This window comes from Lolium rigidum, chromosome 7, assembly GCF_022539505.1.
Source record: "Lolium rigidum isolate FL_2022 chromosome 7, APGP_CSIRO_Lrig_0.1, whole genome shotgun sequence".
Lineage (NCBI taxonomy): Eukaryota > Viridiplantae > Streptophyta > Magnoliopsida > Poales > Poaceae > Lolium > Lolium rigidum.
This window is the reverse complement of record NC_061514.1, coordinates 279,678,176-279,698,664: the sequence shown is the minus strand read 5'-3', so window position 1 is coordinate 279,698,664 and position 20,489 is coordinate 279,678,176. Positions and strand designations below refer to the sequence as shown.

Here is a 20,489-nt window from a genome sequence, read left to right as displayed (position 1 = left end):
TTTGCACGTACTCTGCTAGAGATGCTCTTACAACAAGATAATGATCCGTTCAGGTCTAAGGAAGATGAGAAGGAAATTGTGGGACCAGAATTCTCCTGCTTGAGAACCCGTTGGAGCACATGTGTATTCTGAATTGTACATGATCAAATATTGCTTTCATCGTCAATGTGCTTCATAGGTATTGAGATATTGGAGATGAATCAAGGACGTCTTCCGATACCTCCTGGTACCTGCAACTGCAAGGTGTTAAGATAAACACGGCTTGTAATACAATGAGGCCAAGGGGTGGTGCAAAGTGTTAAGATGAACACAACTTGTAATACAATGAAGCCAAGGAGCCGGTATAAGTACAAGTACAGGTGTATGCCAAAGGGCAGAAAGGAAAAGCCAAGATGCAGAAATAAAAAAGGCAACATGCAGAAAACGTAAAGCCAATCTATTAATATAACACTAACACACACCCCCTCAAACTCATGGTGGATCCACAACACTGAGTTTAGAGAAGTAAAACTATATTGAGCTTGAGTTTGTGTCTTTCTGAAGAAATCAGCTAGCTGAACCTCCGAAGGCACATACCGAAGAGCAACAACCTGGCCGCGCACCTGTGAATGCATATAGGAGGCATCAACCCCAATATGTTTGGTGAGGTCATGCTGCACCTATTCTGTCTAACAGGAGAGGAGTGGGTGATGAAACAAGAACACCTAAATCCTCAAGTAACCATCATAGCCAAGTGACCTTCGCTGTCAAGTAACCATCGCCAAGTAACTATCTAGCTGATCTCCTATATGTTGGAGATGAACATGAGACTGTTTTTATCCTACCTGCTGTTTTTACGTTTTCTTTAGTAATGTGGTGTGAAATCCCAAACCCGAGAAAAAAAAGCTAAATATCCTTTCTAATTTTCAGGCAGTGACATGAACTGGAATATACATGGTTGTCTGCTTTTCTTTTCTCTGTTAGCTAGCTCAATTTCTACGTAGGTCAGCAACAATCGGAGAGATCTACAAATCATGGCGATAGAAGCCAAGAAATGTTTACCACACTAAGTTTTGTGTTCACTGATGCCTTCTCCATCTTTTTGTTAAATCTGGAGTCATCTCCTTCATCAACGTCTTGATTTTCTTTTGTCACCATGGGTTTTCTCATGTTGTTGCCTGATGTTTGCGCATTGATTTATCTCCTTCCCCTCGTTTCCTTCTGGGTCTCGGTGAATTTCTGATGCCTTTGCGCTTCAAGAAGGTGATCGCTTCAGTGGCAGACCACATCAGCTTTGCTTTTACTTGGTATTGGTTCGGTTTTTATTTTGTGAGAGACGAAAGGAAATAAAAACAAGAAGAAGAAAAGGAAAAGGGAGGCGCTGTGGTGTTGCTTGTCAAATGTCATTTCCCTATTGGGCAAAAGATATGACTGATGCCCAATTAAAAATCAGTGACTTACAACTTAATTAGTGTATAATCTAACAAATAAGTGACAACAATTTGGAGTGGAGACCTCGGAGAGGTTTATCGTTTACTCGTAACTTGTGCCTCATCGGCAATGGACCCAGAGTCCACACCATTCTCCGTTTGCAACGAAAGAAAATTCAGCTGCTGTGGAAAAGAAATAGCTTTACTCAGCTCAGTAGCGTTTAAACAACTTAACTTCCCCTGAGAAAGAAACCTTGAAGTACCCCGTTCACGCTTTCAAGTTTCAATCTACATCTTTAGTTGAATAAAATCTTCTCAAATTACAGAAAGTCCCCATCACAAAGCATTTGATCACATATTAGCGTGCTGCAGGAAGCATCATCTGCAGGCTCAAGGCCTTGGGACCTACAGCTCCTTTTATCAAGTAAATAAAAGGTACATGGGGGGTTTGTGTGCGCATATTTTGTGTGCCCTTTTTCATTTCTTCAGTTTAAGGATTATTGCCTTTACATGAGGACGTAGATGAATAAACAACACAACAATGCACAGACACCATGAAGCTAAGGCTCACAGAGCTAGTGAAGCGCTCCCTTTCATCAGTCGTCACGAAGAATTCCGCATCACATATCATCTCGAGGTTCTTTGGTCTGTGATGATGACGAACACTCAGCCTCAACAACTAAATCCTTGAGGACTCCTCGGCATGGATCACCAAATACATCGTTCGAAACACTGATTGCACATTTGTTGTTGCCCACACATACCTGGAAAGGAGGCAAACATAATATTATGACATCCAGTAGATATTTATGCTTGCATCAAGTTAGTGAACCGAGTTTAAGCATCTGCTAACTCATCTAACAGCCTGAATAAACTCAAAAATAAAAAATATAGTGTAACCACTGACTTCCCTTTTTCCGGATATAATTAGCCTTGCAGTGTTAAGAAACATCAGAAATTAAGCCCTGCAAATCTTTCCTTTTCTTCCTTGTTTAGAATTTTGGAAACAATTTTTCTTATGATAGATGCACATGAGTATGGGAAACTAAAAAGATGCATAGAATCAAATACAGTTACTAGCTTTAGCAGTTGATACTTGTAAGCTTACCTCTGACACCAAGTCAAGAGTACCCGAAGAATGACACTTTCCTTTGGAGAAGTTCTGGCAATCACCTGACGGAGTTCCATAACTAGCAAATTTAATCTGAGAGATCACATGCCCATCATCGCACTGTAAGTGCAGTTCTGGTGCTACAGTATCCACCGAGACATGGCCACTGGTAAGGCGTGACCAAGCAGAAAGGGGAGGATAATAATTTTCTGATATTCTTGAGCAGATTGTCTTTGTATAATGCACCTCCAGTGATATCTTTGAAGGGTCACCCCCTGTTTCTTCAAACAGTACCAGAAGATTGTCTGACTCATGCAGCCATTCTCGTGGTATGTGATACCTGATTGAAACAAGAAGGTTAGCACGGGATTTCTACAGCCAGTGCGGTTGGTGTGCTGATAGATGGCTGACATGTTGATGCAGAGGCGCTCCATGTTGCTGGGTTTTTTTAGATGGCTCATTTTTGTTTGAGACATTATGTGATCCATGATTTTGTAATAATGCTCTGAGATAATATGCTGTACTGCTGAGTTATTAATAAAATAAAGCTGTATGCATCAATTGATGCAGAGGCTAGGGATGCCCCATTTCGAAAAAAAAAGTAGGCTTGAGAAATCGGAAAAAATGGTTGTCACACAAAAAGACTTGGTTGTGGATACAGCCTCCAATCTCCAATGGCTGGAATAACACCGCATCAGCCACGTGCTCACATTTGCTCTGCACGATGCTCACTGGTTGACACTTAAAAAACGGTTCAACACATAGGGAATTTAGAGCTTTTTACACGACCGGTCATTGGGACAAAAAGAAGAAAACTAGGTTATTTTCAATGGAACGAGATAAAACTAAACGGTGCTTTATTTCGATGTGATTCTTCTAAATTGCAATCTTTCAATGTGAAACAAATTGTAGCTAACAAATAGTTGGAGAAATGTATAATGCTTACATCATAAATTAGATCATTGTACTGATTTTATATATTTTATGTATCTAACAATGATTATGAAATTCTTTGAATACTCCTATATAAAGCTGCCAACTAAACAATGTATGTTTTTTTCAATAGCTATAGCCATTTAAAATCTTTTAGCTACTTTCATAAGAAATGTAAGGCATCATGACTTAGACCATTGTACTTATTTAATATATGCTAATGTTCTATGTATCTACAAGGGTTATGAAATTCCTTGACTACTCCTATGTCTGTCTATACTGTCATCACTTTAGGGTAAATTCTGAGACAAAACAAAAGGAAGTATTCCAATGCGTGGCTTGTCTGCATGTAATGCTTTACATTATGGATGTGATAAATATAGATATAGAGCATAGACAGACATAGAAGAGAACCCTGACCACCACAGAACGAATTATGCAAAACAAAAAACAAAAAAATTACCAGCTTTGTGTAGGCATTCCACAGTTTGATTGACATTTGGTCTCACTATACGCTCCTGGGTAGTTGCACGAAGATGGACAACCAGATTCTGGCGCTACTAGTGACCAGTAACGCCCAATTAGATGCCCATTCACCCAAACCTGGCCCTTCCCCATGCTCCCAAGATCGATGGCAACAGGGTCAGTACCTTCAGGGCTATTAAACATAGTCTGCATATAGAAAACACTATTTAAAAGACAACAAAGATGCTGGATGACCAAGCGGCAAGCCTGGAAAGCTATTTTAAACAACAATCAACAATAGATAATTGTCCAGATAAAAGAGAGATGCAGATTGGAGGACTTCGAATAAATATGAAAACAAATTTGATGGATTAGATAAAGATTTGCTTCAGCTGAGTAGGTAACAAAAATTAAAATTATAGGAAATATATGTCCGTGCTACTGCTAGAAGTAATGGAAATCGGAAAGCACCAAGGAACTAATACAATACCATCAGAAAAATAGAATGTCATGTTTAAGGAGGTGAAAAGCCAACTTACTTTGTACCATGTGAAGGGTGACTGTATATCATCAATCTGCATGCCAGTCCACTCAGCAAATCCCTGCTTCTCAGGAGCATAAATCATAGAAGCCTCGCCTTTCAGCCCCACCTGCATTTTAAACATACATGTAAATGTGCATTGTATGCTCAAATCAGGACCAGATACTTCAAGTACATGGCAGCCTGAGGTGCCTGTATGGATCAAGACTATGAAGAACACATTGTAAGAGATACTGTATTCAACATTTCCTTTAGCAGAGAACGAAACATGGCAAAATGTGTGCAGTTTCACTACCATACTAATCTGTACTCTTTTGGTTATCTTTCAGTACTTAGTCAACAAATTCAGTCTACTTAAATTGACGGTTTTAGACTACTTGGCAGCCCGAGGTGCCTGTATCGATCAAGACTAGTATAGTATTCTACTACCTTGAACCATCTAATGTAAAAGAGTACATTATAGGTTCACAAACTAGTTTCACAGTCTCATGAGGTCCTGGAAATTCAACTCATGCTAGGCTAATTATGGGTCCACAACTATTTCTGGTTTTTGATTGGTTCAGACCTAGCACAACTCACTGATTGCACTTCTGGGACCCAAATGATGATTTTCATAGTACCAAGACCTACCTGAGATCCCAGAAATAGTTTTGAGGACCTATGATGCACTTCACTTAAAGTAAAATCTGCACGGCTGTCTCAGAGGGCAAACAGCGTGGAAGAATGGCTGAAAATTCCAAAGCTTTACCTGGTATGTCCAAACGGAATGAGTCAGATCGATGTCCCCATTTGACAATCCAGTGAGTTTTACTTGACCTCTAAATCCAGCTCCATCCTTCTCCAAGAAAGCACCATAATTCTTTGTGATAGTCAAACATGATACAAAATATCAAATAGTGCATTAGGTCGTGATTACCATGCGTGCAGATATAACAGACAGCTAGGCAACTAGACAAATGAAAACGGTAGCATCACATGCACATTTAACATACAAGTAGTTCACTTCAGTGCAATTGAAAAAGTCTTTCACGTATTATACGTTAAAACCCACAGTTTGAACCTAGGTATAATATGAAAAAATGAGTCGAACGGGAGAGAAGACCCATGGAATCTTAAGACAACAGAATTTGCTCTTGGCAGGAGTTGAACCATAGTCGGGAAGGAGAAGCCTTATTGCTGTGCTAAGTGCTAACTCCTAAGTGCCATGGTGGTTATCTTATTATAGGTGGATGCACAGATGTCTGAGGCAATAAATATGCACTCCTGACCTCTCAAATGCTATAAATACTAGGATTCAGTTAAGACATGAATCAAAAATATGAAATACCTGCAAGCCAACAATTTCTGACAGCAATGTCAGCTCATTAAGACCCCGGATTAACTGAACTGGTTGCTTCAGTGACACCCAGTGACCAACTTGACTACCTTCATATTGAAACATACCATTATGAACAACTGTGGAAGGAAATGTGCAACTTGTATTTCCATGAGGCCCTAAGGCGATATACATACAGATATTACATAACTAAGCAGACATATATACACCCCCCCCCCCCCCCATGTTACACAATCACCTGATTCCTGCATGTGTGATCTCATGAAGCATGAACACCAATATTATTGAACTCATGCTTCACGGGATCACGAGCAGTGCTAATAACAACACGTGTGCTGCCTGACAAAAGAGGAGTAATACGAAAACCTTGAAGCAACAACCATAGCCAAGTAAACTTTACTGTCAAAAGACTCATAGCTCGCAACTCAAGCCTCCGCACTTGAAAGACAAACTGGGTCTGTTTCTTAGACTTCTAGGCAATGAGAGAACCACCAATAAATACACAGTAAGCAAAAGCAACCAACAGTTCGAAGGATCACGACCCAAGTCCCAACCGGCTATGCCTATAACAAATTAGAGTGAGAAGAAAAGAAAGCGAGAGATAGTCCTGTGAAGACATACTAGTTTGTCATAAATAGCGAAATAGGTGGTCCATTACCACCACAATCAGGAATTTAATAATTTATTAAGACCAGTACCTCCGCAATTAGGAGTTGAAGGCTATGATCTATTGTAGGGTATTTATTTTCACATAAACAGGATGACAGAAAAAAATGTACAACCATTATTCTACGCAGATTCCTATTTCCAAATGAAATACCTGCAAGCTTTCCATTTACAAATAGACGAGCAACATCACGAATTTGGTCTATTGTTAGTGCAGGAGAAACCCCTTTTGAACTCCATAATGCAACATCATCATCCGAAATATTTATACTGTTGAATTCAAAAAAAAAGTTAGATCCACTGAATATAGTGAGTGCATTATCAACAGAACGTGAAGTACAACAATCAAACTGCATAGTAATCAAGCATTCTGAAGGCACAACAGATCTATTGCAACCCAGTAGCTGGTGCAGGTGATCAAGCGAAATATACCACTTCGAATATCTACCAACATAAATTTCCAAGAAAAATATATATTAAGGTGGTTCTAAATTCGATATAGCTGCAAGAAGAGAACCCAGCACAATTAGTCATTGGCTAATTAGAGAAGAGAATAATGGTATATTGGTTGTTTGTTCTCTACAGACAAGATGATACATGCTCTAACAGCTTATGGGTCAGCATTTACCTGGTAGTATACCACAGGTAGTCAGATGTGTCCTTTGTTACATTCAAATGCTCTAATATTCCCTGAGTAGCAAAGCTTTCACCACCCCATGTGCCAATGGTCTCTTTAGAAGTCCACCAAGTACTCGAGAGATAGGACCCACCAACCTCAGGTAATAAAATACTAGGCTTATGTCGACTTGAATGACTTGGGGACCCAGATTCAAAGGTAAAAACCGAAGTTTGTGCACCAACCTGAAAGATAACAAGTAAACAATTAATTAATCATAAATGTCTAAAAACAATTCAATAAGATTTACACAAGTGTGTCATGTTTTTGTGGACCATTTGCCTCACATCCAAACAATTACATCCATACATATTTTCTAAGTTCTAACATGAAGATAAATTCGGAAATGCACGAATAAATAAATGATGGAAGTCCGATACAAGGTTCCAGACTCCGGTGACAAAAGTAAGTTGAGCCAAGTAGTTTCTAAATCTATGAAAACATTGTTACTGGTAATTATAACTATTTTTTATGCTAACTAAAGTATGAGACTAATGTTTAACAATTTGGTATCTTTGTGGTCCTGAGAATAGATGAGATTGTGGGGTTATCCTTTGCGTATGTAGATTATTAAGTAAATCCTGAGAATGAGTTTATAAGAAGTGTTCTTTATTAATTTGGCTTGTTTGTCAAGAACCAGGAACAGAAATTCCAGGTGACCGAGCTTCGGAGCTGCCTCTGCTGGCATGCCTGCACAGCCTCCCTAAGCTTGTACTTGCTGAGGCTTTTTTTAGTTTCCTGTTCTTGCTTTGTTTCCTAGTTTTGGCTCATGTACCTTTTAGCATTTGTTTTGGTGCCTTGTACATGTTATATCTCTCACTATTTTGGCAGTCTTCTAATACAATATGACACGCGCTTAGATGCATGTTCGAGAAAAAGAAACAAATTCTACTTCAACCTGGAGGACAGCAAAGATGTATTTAAAACCAGAACCGGCCTGGAAGATATTAAAATCCTTGGATAAAGGGGCTCTTCCGTGACCTGGTGGGGGCAGTTCCATTGAAAACCAGTCATAACTAGCCAGTTGCTGCACATTTTCTGAACAGTATATAAACTTTGGTCTGCCCTTTGTAATGTACATTGCAACCTAACCTTTGCTTTTGCATCAGCATGTAACTAACTAAAGCAAACATCTGTTTCACGCTCATACATCCATAAGAAGAGAAGCATTATGTGCATTTAGAGGTTACTCACTCGCGCAGTGTTGAAAGCCACGTTCTCACAATCTGGTAGTATGCTAACAGACCAAGGTGGTAGATTATAAGATCTGCCAAAGATCCAGACTGATACATATTTATGTTCATCAATATTTGCAAGAAAAGCAGAGCAAATCTGCGCATTTCCTGCCATGCTTCCGTTTCTATAAACTTCTCCACTAGAGTATATGTGTGCCTGAATCAGACAAGAGGTAAGCAAAGTATTAATATTCACAACCCAAAGTGTGCACAGAAATTATCACATACAAAACAAAACGCTTGGTCCGGCTTATATAATCCTAAGAAGTGACTGTTAGCCTCTGTTTTAATAGGTAATTTTTGGGTATAAGTTGCAGCATCTAATGGGCACTAATATCCAAGGAAAACATGGCACCTTATTTATGGTCAATTATACATATGTGGCCTACCATATAACGAACTAGACTAGTAAACATTAAACAAATAAGGTATGATTAGTATGTTTCTCCTAGCAAGAGAAATGTAACATCAAGCTATGTAAGATGTAATAAAGGAGTGATGTTGCGAATAATGGGAATGTCATTAGCATCATGTTTTAATTCCAAGTAAGTTGAAAATGAAGGGAATTTAAAACCTATGTTTTTGTTGAAAATATAATTGTTTCACTGCCCTATCCATACTGACTGCTCATTATGTTTTCACAAAAAAAAGAAAGCAGAAAAACCGAAAATGAGCCCATCACAGAGTAGAGGGACAAAAGGTGGTGTGTTCCTATAAACATATCATAGAAGGTTAGAACATAGTTTTATGAAACGAAAAGCAAGAAACTGGCAGCAAACCTCTTGCATTGATCCTAACTTTACATACTGAGGTGAGCCATCCACTGCAATAAGAGCTGGTTCACAAAGTTTGATAGCCGCGTGTAGATCTTTCAGATGTCCCCACTTAGGCTGCCTTAACATACCTGAAAATAACATATCATGGATTCTGGATAGCATCTCTTATCTCTTATATAGGTGAAAACTAAGCTATAACTCTATGCATACTCTTAAATCACTTGATGATATAGCCATGTAATAAGTTGTTATAGTAAGAGCATCTCTAACAGAGCCTGTAAAAGTGCAAACCGAAAAACTCGAGTTCAGTCTTCCGAAAACGTGTTTACGGGTCGCAAAACGGCTGGCGCAGAACAGACCCTCTGTAAACTAAAACTGAAAAACGGAATATTCGGAAAGTCATCATCTTCTTCACAAGAACTGTCCGCGCCGCTACCTAGGTCTCCCCGCGCGGCCGCCGCCCGCGCCCCTGGCTGGGCCTCCCCGTGCCCAAGAGCCCGCCGCCCGTGCCCCAGCACCCGCCGCCACCTAGGTAGCAAGCTTAATCGGAATAGTAGCACCACCCAGCTAGCAAGCTAGCTATGGAAGCGATTGGATATTTGTGAATCAATCGGGAGATGATTAGCACCAAATAGTTCGAGCTAGCTAGCTCCCATGTAAGACTAGCTCGCGTGCGTGCGCTCCGCTCGCCAGAATCTGCACGTGTACGCATTCCCTGTGCTGCTTGCGTGCACCGCGACGCTCGCCGGAATTAGTCTATATCGAGAAGATTCGCCGGGAATTGACATAGACATGGTTGGAATTGGAGCAGGCTGACAGGATGTTTGACCGGTAGTGTACAATTTTAGCAAAGCAGCCAGAAATCGGCGGCTAGAGGCAGTTGTACGGATGGCGGCGCTGGAGGAGTGATGAGAAATCCGTTCAGTTTTGGACCTGTAAACCGCCCTTCAGTCTGTATTAATAGGGGTCGAGTATGAAATTTTTCGGGCCCCTGAGAAAGTTTTTCGGGCCGAGCAGCGAGTTCAGTCTCTATTCTGTGCCACTTTCAACCCGAACCCATAAATCGGCCGGAAAAATACGGTTCCGGCATGATTTATAGGCTCTGTTAGAGTTGCTCTAAGGGACCTACACAGTCTGGATGAGTGATGCTGAAATTGCAACAGTTTACCATAATCATGCTTAAAGTGATGACTGCATGCTTATTTCAAGGACAACATGAGTAAGACGCGTTACCTACTTGTATAGATTAGCCCTTTGAGTTTGACATGGCGTTCTGGCTCATAGGTCTAGATGCACCTACTAAGAAAAATGCATTTTAAAATGTTTTTTTTTTTGGAAAATCCAGGTGTACATCCGGACATTCTATGTTTGCACACAAAATTTTGCGAAGAAAAGACATTTTATGTGGCCTGTGCGAAAAAGACAAAAAATGTCCCGTGAAAAGCTATTTTGAAGCACCAAAAATTGTCTTTTTTACACATGCCACAGAAAATGTCATTATTTACGAATCTTTGTGCGCGAACATAAAATGTCCCGATGTACACCCATATGTTTTCTCGGAATTTTTATACATTTAAAAATATGTTCTTTAGTTAATGGGTGCATCTGCACCTATGAGCCAAAGTGGATTACCGTGTTAGTTATGTTACATTCTATGTATAGCCTGTATGTTTTCCCCATAGTATGAGGGATTTCCTGCATATTTGTCACTTGTACATGTACTATATATGCTGTCCTTTAGCCCTAGGTTCTTTTTTCGCTCGCACGACTCGTGCTAGGACATACACTGGCCTTTGGCTTCCAGGGAATAAAAGTTTCTTATTCCTAACAAGTCCTAATCCTCTTATTTTTTAAAACAATAATTACATTGATAGTTCTCAAGCTTAGGTCTAGCACTTGCAAAAAAAATTACATACCATACTCGTTAACTGGAGCATCATAATCATAGCTTGTTATCTGAAGTGGACCGCCTGCAGTTCGTGCAAAATTTGTTCCACCAAAATACTACAAAAAGAAATTACCCTTAGAAAATATTAGAACCATCATAATCATGATAAAAATATTTTCATGATATTTTAACGCTAAAAATAATTCTATGGCTGATAGTTTTACTAAAAGTACCATGACTGGGTGAAGCCAATAATAGGCTATGGAATCTAACTTATGAGATCAACCTCGGGGAAATGTTTTTCCCACGTCTAAAGAAATGTGAACGAAGGACCAAAACACTGCTCAAAAGATGTGTTCTGAAACTTGAAATATGCCTAGAACTTAATTCACCTATATGAAACTTGAGTGATGAAACCTGGAAGTTGTTATGTACAGCTTGTTGCACTGCACAGCCCAAAGGAGTATAGCCAAAGAGTAAGAACTAAAGAAGTTCACAATACTAATTTTTTTCAACAAGAAAAGGCCATGGGACTTGGACAGCAAGGCAATCTACTTTTAACTACACCCAAACCATTTACCAATAACAAACTATCGTACTACCCTTAGCACAAACTTCCCTCTTTTGACTTAATCATCACTACTCGTTGCAGCTGCTTCCGCCGTGACCATTGGCGGATCCAGCATCTAGATGATGGGTGCACAGAGTCCATTAAAATGACAAGTTAACTCACGTTTTTCATGAAAATGTTCACGCATACTGATGTATCTGTAAACTATAATGGGTGTATATAAGATTTTTGTCAAAATAATGGGCCCTGTCCTCATTTGGCTCCGCCTATACCGCCGTCTAATCATGTTTGTGAGCATGTGATGATTTTAACACTGACAACAACATGTTATAGCTTGATGGAGGGGAGCTAGGGCTTAAGTCTCCCCTTAATACTTTTTGGAGGAAAATCTTACCATATAATAATTCTGTAAACTTCCGCCACGTTGGTAAAAACGAGCAACAGCAAAAGCACTGTCTTCCGCAGGCCTATGAGGCAATGGTCCACCCCAGTCGGCATACCTGCAAAATACATCAGGACATTAAAAACAATCAAAATCGAAACCAAGCAATTACATAGCAAGAGGTTGCATTTTTCAAGAGAATAGCAAAACTGCAAAGGTAGTTCAACTCCTGGTTCTTGAAGAAATATAAGCTAATGGTAGTTGCATTTGGAATAGGCACATCATTCATTTGGACAAACATGAGACATTATTTATCCATGTTCATATACATATTTACACAGTAGATCTACAGCAAAACATAGAACTCTACTTTTTCCACTAGTAGGAAATATGCCTGTGAGCAGCAAAACCTAGAACTATACTTTTCCTATTATTGGCTTTAAAGGTAAACAATAGATAAAAGAGAAGTTGATCATGCACATGCATACAACAAAGAAAAAGAAACACTGTCCTAAAATGTAATTCGTATTTTGATTTGTTAAGATAAGCATTTGACCAACAATTACTTTGTTAATATGCAGTTTATGTGCAAAACAGGTCATCCGATCATCCAGGCATGCTTGAAACAGCAGTAGACCTATACAGTTTAGCCCTGCAGCTGTGCTTTTTTAATAACCTATACAGTTTAGCCCTGCAGCTGTGCTTTTTTAATCTTTAGTGTTTCATAGCTTCCTCTTGCCTTTTTTGTTTTTATGTTTCTGTTGTTTGGTTTTATGTTTGCAGTTGGGATGTACATTTCACGTCATCTTGATATTTCTTTTTATAGTAAACGACACACAATTTTTGGTGTGTGTATCAAAGAAAATAATGGTTCATGTAACATAAATTTATATCACTATTTACTAGATTTGTATTCAGAACTACTTATGACTGCAATTTTGTACCACATGTTAAGGAAGTAAATGTTGGTCAAATCATTGTCTTGACAAATCAAAATACGCCTTACATTTTGGAACGGAGTGAGTACACCACACAAATGCAGTAACATGTTTTATGACTTTGGTTCTGAAAAAGGATGGATGGAAAATTCCTACCATGTAGATCATGCAAGGAGAAATAAGAAATTCAAGAGCTTCCAACAGTGTGAAAAATACATTTACAACCATAGCCCTTGACAGTAAGGTGCTTTTTAAAACTTTAAAAAATTATCTTAATTGTGGTATGTTTCGATGGTGCCAAAAGTCTGTCTTTACCAATTTTCGTTGGTTGTAACAAAAATTGAGTCTTCTTTTGGACATTTTTTTCCAAAAATCTGGTATGCCAATGTCTCTTAGCCCATTTCTCTAACTTTGCATGCCTTAAATTCTCAAACGGACCCCTCTTATGTAAGAGGGATTTGCATATTTCACCATCAACCACCACCAACTGTATAGTATAATTTTTCTAATGAGATAACTCTTAATTCTAAAATGAGTCCTACAGCAGAATTTTCCTTAATCCAACTCATGCATTAGTTTATGCCAGTTGGGTTGAGTAAAAATTTCAGAGTCGCTCATCTGAAACATCAACCTACACTCGGAACAGTCGCATCTGTGTAGCAGTGCAAGCCCTAACCCCTCAAACGGCATCCTTTTATGCAACTGCAATTTTAATATTTTACCATCAGCTAGCATCAACCGTCTAGCATAAATTTTGAAATGAAATAACTCGCGAACTGCCATCATCGGTAGCGATGAGGAAAAAAATGATGTTCTCCTGCACTTTGACTATATCAAAAGGAAACCCGTTGTATTAAAGCTGTGTTCATCTTGGGTAGATCAAAGACATGTGTCCAAATTCTCAATCATCATAGTTGACACAATAAAACACATGATTATACTGTCAGCTTCATGCACTAGCCAACGCAACCAAAAGTCGGGAAGACAAGTCAACACGTGTAGAGTCAGAGGCAGGCTCAACAGGCCTATACGTGGACTCCGAGGGGGCAACAACAATTTTAGGATAAATTGCAAAAGCTAGGACTCGAACTCAAGACCCTGGGCTCTGATACTATGTCAGCTTCATGCACTACCCAACGCAACCAAAAGTCCGAACTGATGGAAAGGGCTAGGCAATCTACTTATACACTTCAACATATACCAGTCATATTATGATAATAATGGTCAAAGAAAACCAGGAAGAAACCACATACCATCCATCCCAATCCTCAGTCCATATTGTTGGCTTATTGTTAGAATTTGGCTTAAACCCATCGCAGTAAAATGCATTGCAAGTATCAAGCTACCAAAAAAGTAGAGTCAGAACTCCCCTATCATAACAGAACTCGTAGAATTAATAAGTGATTAAAAAATAACCTCGCAAGGTTGTGAGATCACCTACAATTTGTTCTGGAGCGTCAGTTTGCCGGCACATTACCCAAGGAATGCCAGTATCAAGGCCAAGTGCCATCTGAGCTGCCCACTGCATATATCTCTTGCCTGCTTGACCGTACTTGCCTTGAATATTTCCATATTCATTTTCAATCTGTCAAACAATCTCCAGAGACTACCCAGTAAGAAGACAAGGCATGTAATCATGTTTGCTTGTAATGCACATAACAGAACTATCATATAGCATCAACCACCATCGCCAGCTTCATATAAGCTTGCTGTGCATATACTAAATGACAATCTTGCTTGAATCAGACATTAATGAGTTTCAAGAACAATAGGAAGTTTCATAGTAACAAATTTAGTACCATGAAATATACGATAATCCCCAAGTTTTGCATCCACTCATCTGAGATGGCATATGAGAACAGGAAGTTTCATAGTAACAATTTGGTACCACGACATATATTATAATCCCTGAGTTTTGCATCAACTCATCTAGGATCTGCCGACACAAATCCCTCAGCAAATGGATATGTCCCCTGTAGAACCTCGTGTAGGGGAGGTTCATCACTTCATTCATTGAAGAGAACACAAAAAGCATATAGATTGGCTGGGGCTTTGCTCCCTTTTCGAAAAAAAAATATAGATTAAGTCTAACAAACCACTATGCAAAGAGAGATTGTGTGCATGTAAAAACATGTTACCTAATTCTTGTTCCCTTACGCATGGAAGTACGTATGTTTAAAACTGCAATGATGCATATTATCGATCTATTTATTTTTGCGATGGTGTATCATCTATTTTCTCATTGCCTGTTGTAATAGCATGCCTCTCAACTCCCTTAAGTCTTCTGGAAGATTGTGGTCAGTGCCTCTTTCTTGAACATGTCCCCAATGATAGAAGTCTTTGTCATGCCGCTCTCCTTCCTTTGGAGTTGTTGGCCGCACTATCCCCTGATCCATGTGGTCTTTAGGCTACACTCTCGCGCCATTCTTCAATGTATCTCCTTTGGCTTGACTCAGACATGTTTTTCAAGAATCAAGACTCCAGGCTAAGGTGATGCTATCAAGCCTTTGACTTCAGATGTTCATGAATTTTAGTCTCAGACCTTATAACACGCAATGCTATTGCATACACTTCGCATTTGTGGGGAGCAGGGGAGGAAGAAATTGTACAGTGTAACAGTGGCACAATGCAGTCCGTGTCATCAGCCAATAAGCAAAGGCACCACAATGATCTTTGAGTTGCAACCGTGTGACTTTCCCCTCAAGAACTACCATTCAAACCAATTCTGGTTCATCTATTATCTCTTCACATGCTCCCATCGGACTTGCCATCTTCTTCAACAAAAAAGACAGCAAACTGCCGGCATGCTCCGGCCATGCCGAGTCACAACAAGCCCACAGAATTGTCCACAGGCATCAGTGGGGAACAGCATCAGCTCAAAGCACCAAGTTCTCAAGCATGACAAGGATGGCAGCGAATAGTACGGTGACAGTCAGCATTGTAACAATAGTGCTTGTGGCTAACGTATCACCGGAGAGGTGGAAATGACCTCCCACCCAACGAGTGGACATGGCGGTGGGATGTGCACCATGCAGTGATGCCTTTTGGTTGGGAGTAATTTCGTCTTGAGGTGGAAATCGACTCATATGATAGTGCACCTTGTTCCTGGACCAGTAGTTGAGGCGGACGGAGTTTGCAGCAGAAAAATTGGTGTGCTAGATCCGCCGGAAAAAATAGAGTAAGTGAACTGCCTCGATGTGGTTGTGAACTTCCCGGACTAGGTGTGTACTGTTAGCGTAACTACATCTGGAGGGGCAGAAAGTCACGTGTGCCGGTGCATTGTTGCTAGATATATAGTGGCAAAAACGAAACTAGCATCCAGTAGTGTACTGCACACTGTCTGGTGGTAATCTTTACAAAGTCTCCAGCAACATCAACAGAAAGTCATCGACGGACTAAGAGTGGACTCCTGTCTTTTATAGTGGTCTGCTAGAGTTTTAAGAGCGAACACCTTTTTCAAATTTTTATAGTGAACTCTTATTTTAGCATAGTGGCTTCTGTATTTTAGCATAGTAAACTTTCTCCCCGTGATGACAAAGCGCATCTTACGGCGACACGAGGCTATCAGGCAAATGGGGATTTCAACATACAATAATATACAATAACTTAAGTTTAAAAATGGTTTCAGACCTGCTGCAATATAATGGGGCCACCTTGCCAAGAATAAAGCTTCTCGTCTTTCATCATGTCTACAATTTTTGTCACGAAAGTCTGCATTTCAGCCTGTTGAAACATTTATACGGCTTAGTGGTTACAGAAGTGCTTGAGTGTGCTCCTCCAAGTAAAATTAGTGTCGTAATTGTAATCTGTTGCCACATACAAATGCAGGAATCGCGTGACTCCATGCAGAATAGAATTATTACAAGATGAAAAATCTATTGCCTGAAGCCATGGATCAAACAATGAAATATATTATTACCTTGTATGGCTCATTGTCAGTACGAAATTCTATGCCAGGGATATCACGTAACCAAACTGGGAAACCACTGCACAAGTGCATGACAAAAGGACAGATTAATAAACATCATGAATAATACTATTTACATATTTCTGAATAGCACATATGTAATAAAAGGAGAGCTGCGTAAAGCTGTAAGCATGGAAGTACTTAGATTATTTATATTACTCCCTCTGTCCCAAAATATAAGGCACGCTTTTTTGGCACGGTCTTTGATGCATGACTTTGACCACGAATATATACTAAATTATATGAAGTGAGAATATATAAATGATATTGTGGCATTCGTCTTGCAAATCTCTTTCATTTCATATATACGTATACAAACTTTGTGAACATATTATAAGTACAAGTTATAGTCAAAATTGCAAGTTGCTGACCAGCGGAATTTAAGGGCACCTTATATTTTGGGACAGAGTGAGTATTATGGAAATTACTTACATTATGTTTAATTTAGAGGAAGGGAAAAGGTGATAAGACAATGCATGATCAAAATCTCAAGTGCATGAGGAAGAAATTTGTTTGCGAAAGTATGGAATAGAATAACTGGAGGCTATAAGCTACATAATGTGTAGCTCGTAATGTGTTCTAATTAATAGTGTTTATCTTTTCTATTAAAGAGGAGTTGGTGATTAAGTGATGGTGTGACACTCCCTCTACCACCTACAGAGAGGACCGGGATGACAACCGGGCGGAGCGACAGTGCGGTGATGGCAAAGCCAAGGGGCGGATAAAGGAAGAAGAAGGCGATGCTTTATCTTATTGTGAGGTAGAAGTGGGCAATAATACACATGGCGAGAAGCAGAGTAGCTTAGAGCACAATAGTCGTCAAAGAGGGAGAAACTGAAAAAAAAAATACGCTGAATGGAATGGGCAAAAAGAAGTTTGTTGGATGGGGGCAGGGGAATGTGATGAATGTGTTACCATTCATATCATCCTTTATGATGATGGAATATGTGGTAGTTAGCTCAATGATGACAGAGCTGGATGGAGAGATCGGGAGAAATAAGATGTAGCTTATCTTCTTGTGGAATAGGGGTGAAAAGAAGACGGAGTGGCTGGATAAGAAAGAAAATGCTAGGTAGGGGATGCTAGGCGCCTACAGAGACAAGCAAAAAAGGATCATGGTAGTTGTACCAGGATGTGTATGTGCATGAAGACAACACACACACACATGTGCATGCATACCAATAGTATAGAACAAGAAAGATGAGCTTATCACAGAAGCCAATACTGTAGCAATTAGTATGGATGTGCTCAAGATATTCAAATATTCAAGTGTGAAGATAATAAACAGACCCGAAATTCCATTCCGCACAAGCATATGGGCCGATACGGAGGAAGAGAAATAGACCTTCAGCAGCAACCAGCTTCACAAATCTCACAAGATCAAATCTTTCTTCGAAGTAATACTGGGGAAAATGGAAGATGCATAAGTTACCACTCAGGGGCAAAATTTGCACCGACTAAAGTAACTAGAAGGGCAACTACATTACCTGACCTTTGGCCGGCTCATGCCCGTTCCAGAAGATATATGTCTCGATCACATCTGCACCACCTTCCTTGCACTTTGCAATTATACTCGGCCACATCTGGCACAGTTTGCAAGAGGTTAGTGAGAGCTACAAGATATACGAACACCGCGTAATCCTGGGCAAAGAACAGCGATGCCAATGCAACATCTTATTTCTGTGAATCCCAGTCGGTCAGCAGTTAACGATTACCATCAGAGACGTTTTAAGTCATTCATTCAGCTCCCAGCTACTGTAAGAACAAGAAAACTACCCCCAAGTCTGGTGTCCATACTTAAAGGGATAACTGAACTCAACTAAACGCCTCAGGAAGAGCTAATGTTAAAATCTATTCATGCGCGCACGCACGCACACTAGTATCAAGTAACCAAAAAGCCCGCATCTCCAAAGAGGCCGAGAAAACACCAACTATGTTCGTCCCTGCTCAATCGCAGTTGCCCCAACCACCGCGCAGATCAAGCCGCACAAAAATCCTACATTTCCGCCGCACCAATTCCAACCGGTTCCGCCGGCCTCAGGCGGCTGCCCCCAAAGTCCCCCCCTTGCACAAGGTGCAGACGGCATCCTCACTTACGTCGGGCGTGGCGCGTGGGTAGTGTACTCCGGCGGAGACGAGCATCCTCCGCTGCCCGCCGATGCGCACCGCGCGGTGGTCGTAGGTCACGTTGAACGGCTCGAAGAAGGGCCCATCCTCCGCCCCGCTCCCAACCACCTGCCTCAGCTCCCCCGCAGCTGATGCTGAGGCGGTGAAGTGACCGGCAACGAGGAGGAGGAGGAGGAAGAGGGGGCGCCGGAGGGCCCGAAGCCGCGAGGGCGACGGCGAGGAGGGCATGGCCTGAAGACTGAAGCAGAGCAGAAGCAGAGGAATGTGCAGTGCAGGGAGAAACAATAGAGCGGCGAGTGGAGCGAGGGTTTTCCTATTTAATTATTTTTGTATCAGAAAAAAAAAAACGAAATGGACAAACGGATTGAGATCACGATGAGACGAGGCTTTGCCGGATAGGGATGGCGTACTCGAAACCGGATGAATGAGTACACGCAACGCGTTAATGATTGCAATTATTTTGCCTGGAAAACGATTGCATATTTTATGGAAAAGGCTTGATTTCCGCCGGAGGCTGCGTGTCGTGCAACCTCCGGGTCGATCACGCGACGCGTGTCTCCAGAACGTGATAAGGCATGCGGGTCCCACCACGTGGTCATACCTGCTCCCGATTTTTATCTCCTCCGTATATCTTCTCCCCCACCGAGCTATTGATTTCCCCAGCGAGCGACAGCGAAATCTCGCCGCCCTCCACTCCGGTGTGGCTGCGGCCACCTCCTCCCTCTCCCTCAACCTTCCTCCATGGCTCTCTCTCAAGGACGCGAGCCGGCGGTGCCGCCCCACGGGTCTTCTCCCCAGGGCTGCTTCTCCCTCAAGCCGGCCTCACGCTGCTGCAAGGAGATGGTCGTGTGTGCTGCATCGGTGCTTCGTCCTCGACGACGCCCGCTGCTGCAAGGCTGCACACACCCCTCCCTCCGGCGGTGCTGCAAGGCCTGACGCCGGTGCTGCCACTGGCTGCAGCGAGTCTTCCGGCGGCTTCGCGCGGTGCTACCACGGGCGACCGTGGGTGCTGCGAGCCTCCGGCGGCACTGCTGCCTACCGGCGACAGAGGTGCTTCCACCGGCATTGGGTGTGCTTCCATGGAAGTCGGGCGGAGCTTCCAATGGCCACGGCGGGTGCTTCCAGCGCCATCGACCGGTGCTACAAGCAAGCGGCGACGGTGCCACCGCCGGCGACGGCGATGCTGCAAATTGCGTCGGGCAGTGCTTCCACCGGTTACAGCGGATGCTACAAGCAATACGACGGGCGACGGGGCGCTGCTTCCAGCGGCAGTGCGGCGCCGAGGGGTGCAGGGTGCTGCGGGCGACGATACCCAGTGCTTCAAAGGGCCACCACCTGAGCTACAAAGGGACGGTGGCGGTGCTGCCACGGGGGAATCGCAGTGCTCCGCCAGTGCTTCGGCGGCGCCACGGCATGAGCTTCAAAGGGACGGTAGCGGTGCTTCGGCGGGGAAGCGCGGTGCTAGCGA

The 20,489-nt window shown here is 41.6% G+C and overlaps 1 protein-coding gene across 1 annotated transcript; it reads right to left on the bottom strand.

Moving 5' to 3' along the window:
• Positions 1-1,856: 1,856 nt before the first annotated feature.
• Positions 1,857-19,259, bottom strand: LOC124669683 (beta-galactosidase 15-like). Its single transcript, XM_047206249.1, has 19 exons — positions 18,992-19,259; positions 18,382-18,477; positions 18,185-18,297; positions 16,847-16,913; positions 16,558-16,650; positions 14,369-14,512; positions 14,181-14,269; positions 12,002-12,107; positions 11,065-11,152; positions 9,152-9,276; positions 8,332-8,529; positions 7,090-7,322; positions 6,616-6,731; positions 5,787-5,884; positions 5,208-5,318; positions 4,458-4,568; positions 3,917-4,125; positions 2,518-2,860; positions 1,857-2,173 (listed from the first exon to the last, which is right to left on the bottom strand). Exons 1-19 carry the CDS (start codon positions 19,247-19,249, stop codon positions 2,030-2,032), a joined length of 2,742 nt encoding a protein of 913 aa, XP_047062205.1. The 5' UTR covers positions 19,250-19,259; the 3' UTR covers positions 1,857-2,029.
• Between the last annotated feature and the right edge of the window lie 1,230 nt (positions 19,260-20,489).

Excerpts from the sequence above, each read along its gene's own strand:
- LOC124669683 (XM_047206249.1), bottom strand. The coding sequence starts at position 19,249 with ATGCCCTCCTCGCCGTCGCCCTCGCGGCTTCGGGCCCTCCGGCGCCCC. Across the intron at positions 9,277-11,064 it reads TGCTCCAGTTAACGAGTATG|GTATGTTAAGGCAGCCTAAG; the intron begins GTATGTAATTTT and ends TGTTATTTTCAG. Across the intron at positions 7,323-8,331 it reads TGGCTTTCAACACTGCGCGA|GTTGGTGCACAAACTTCGGT; the intron begins GTGAGTAACCTC and ends GTTATCTTTCAG.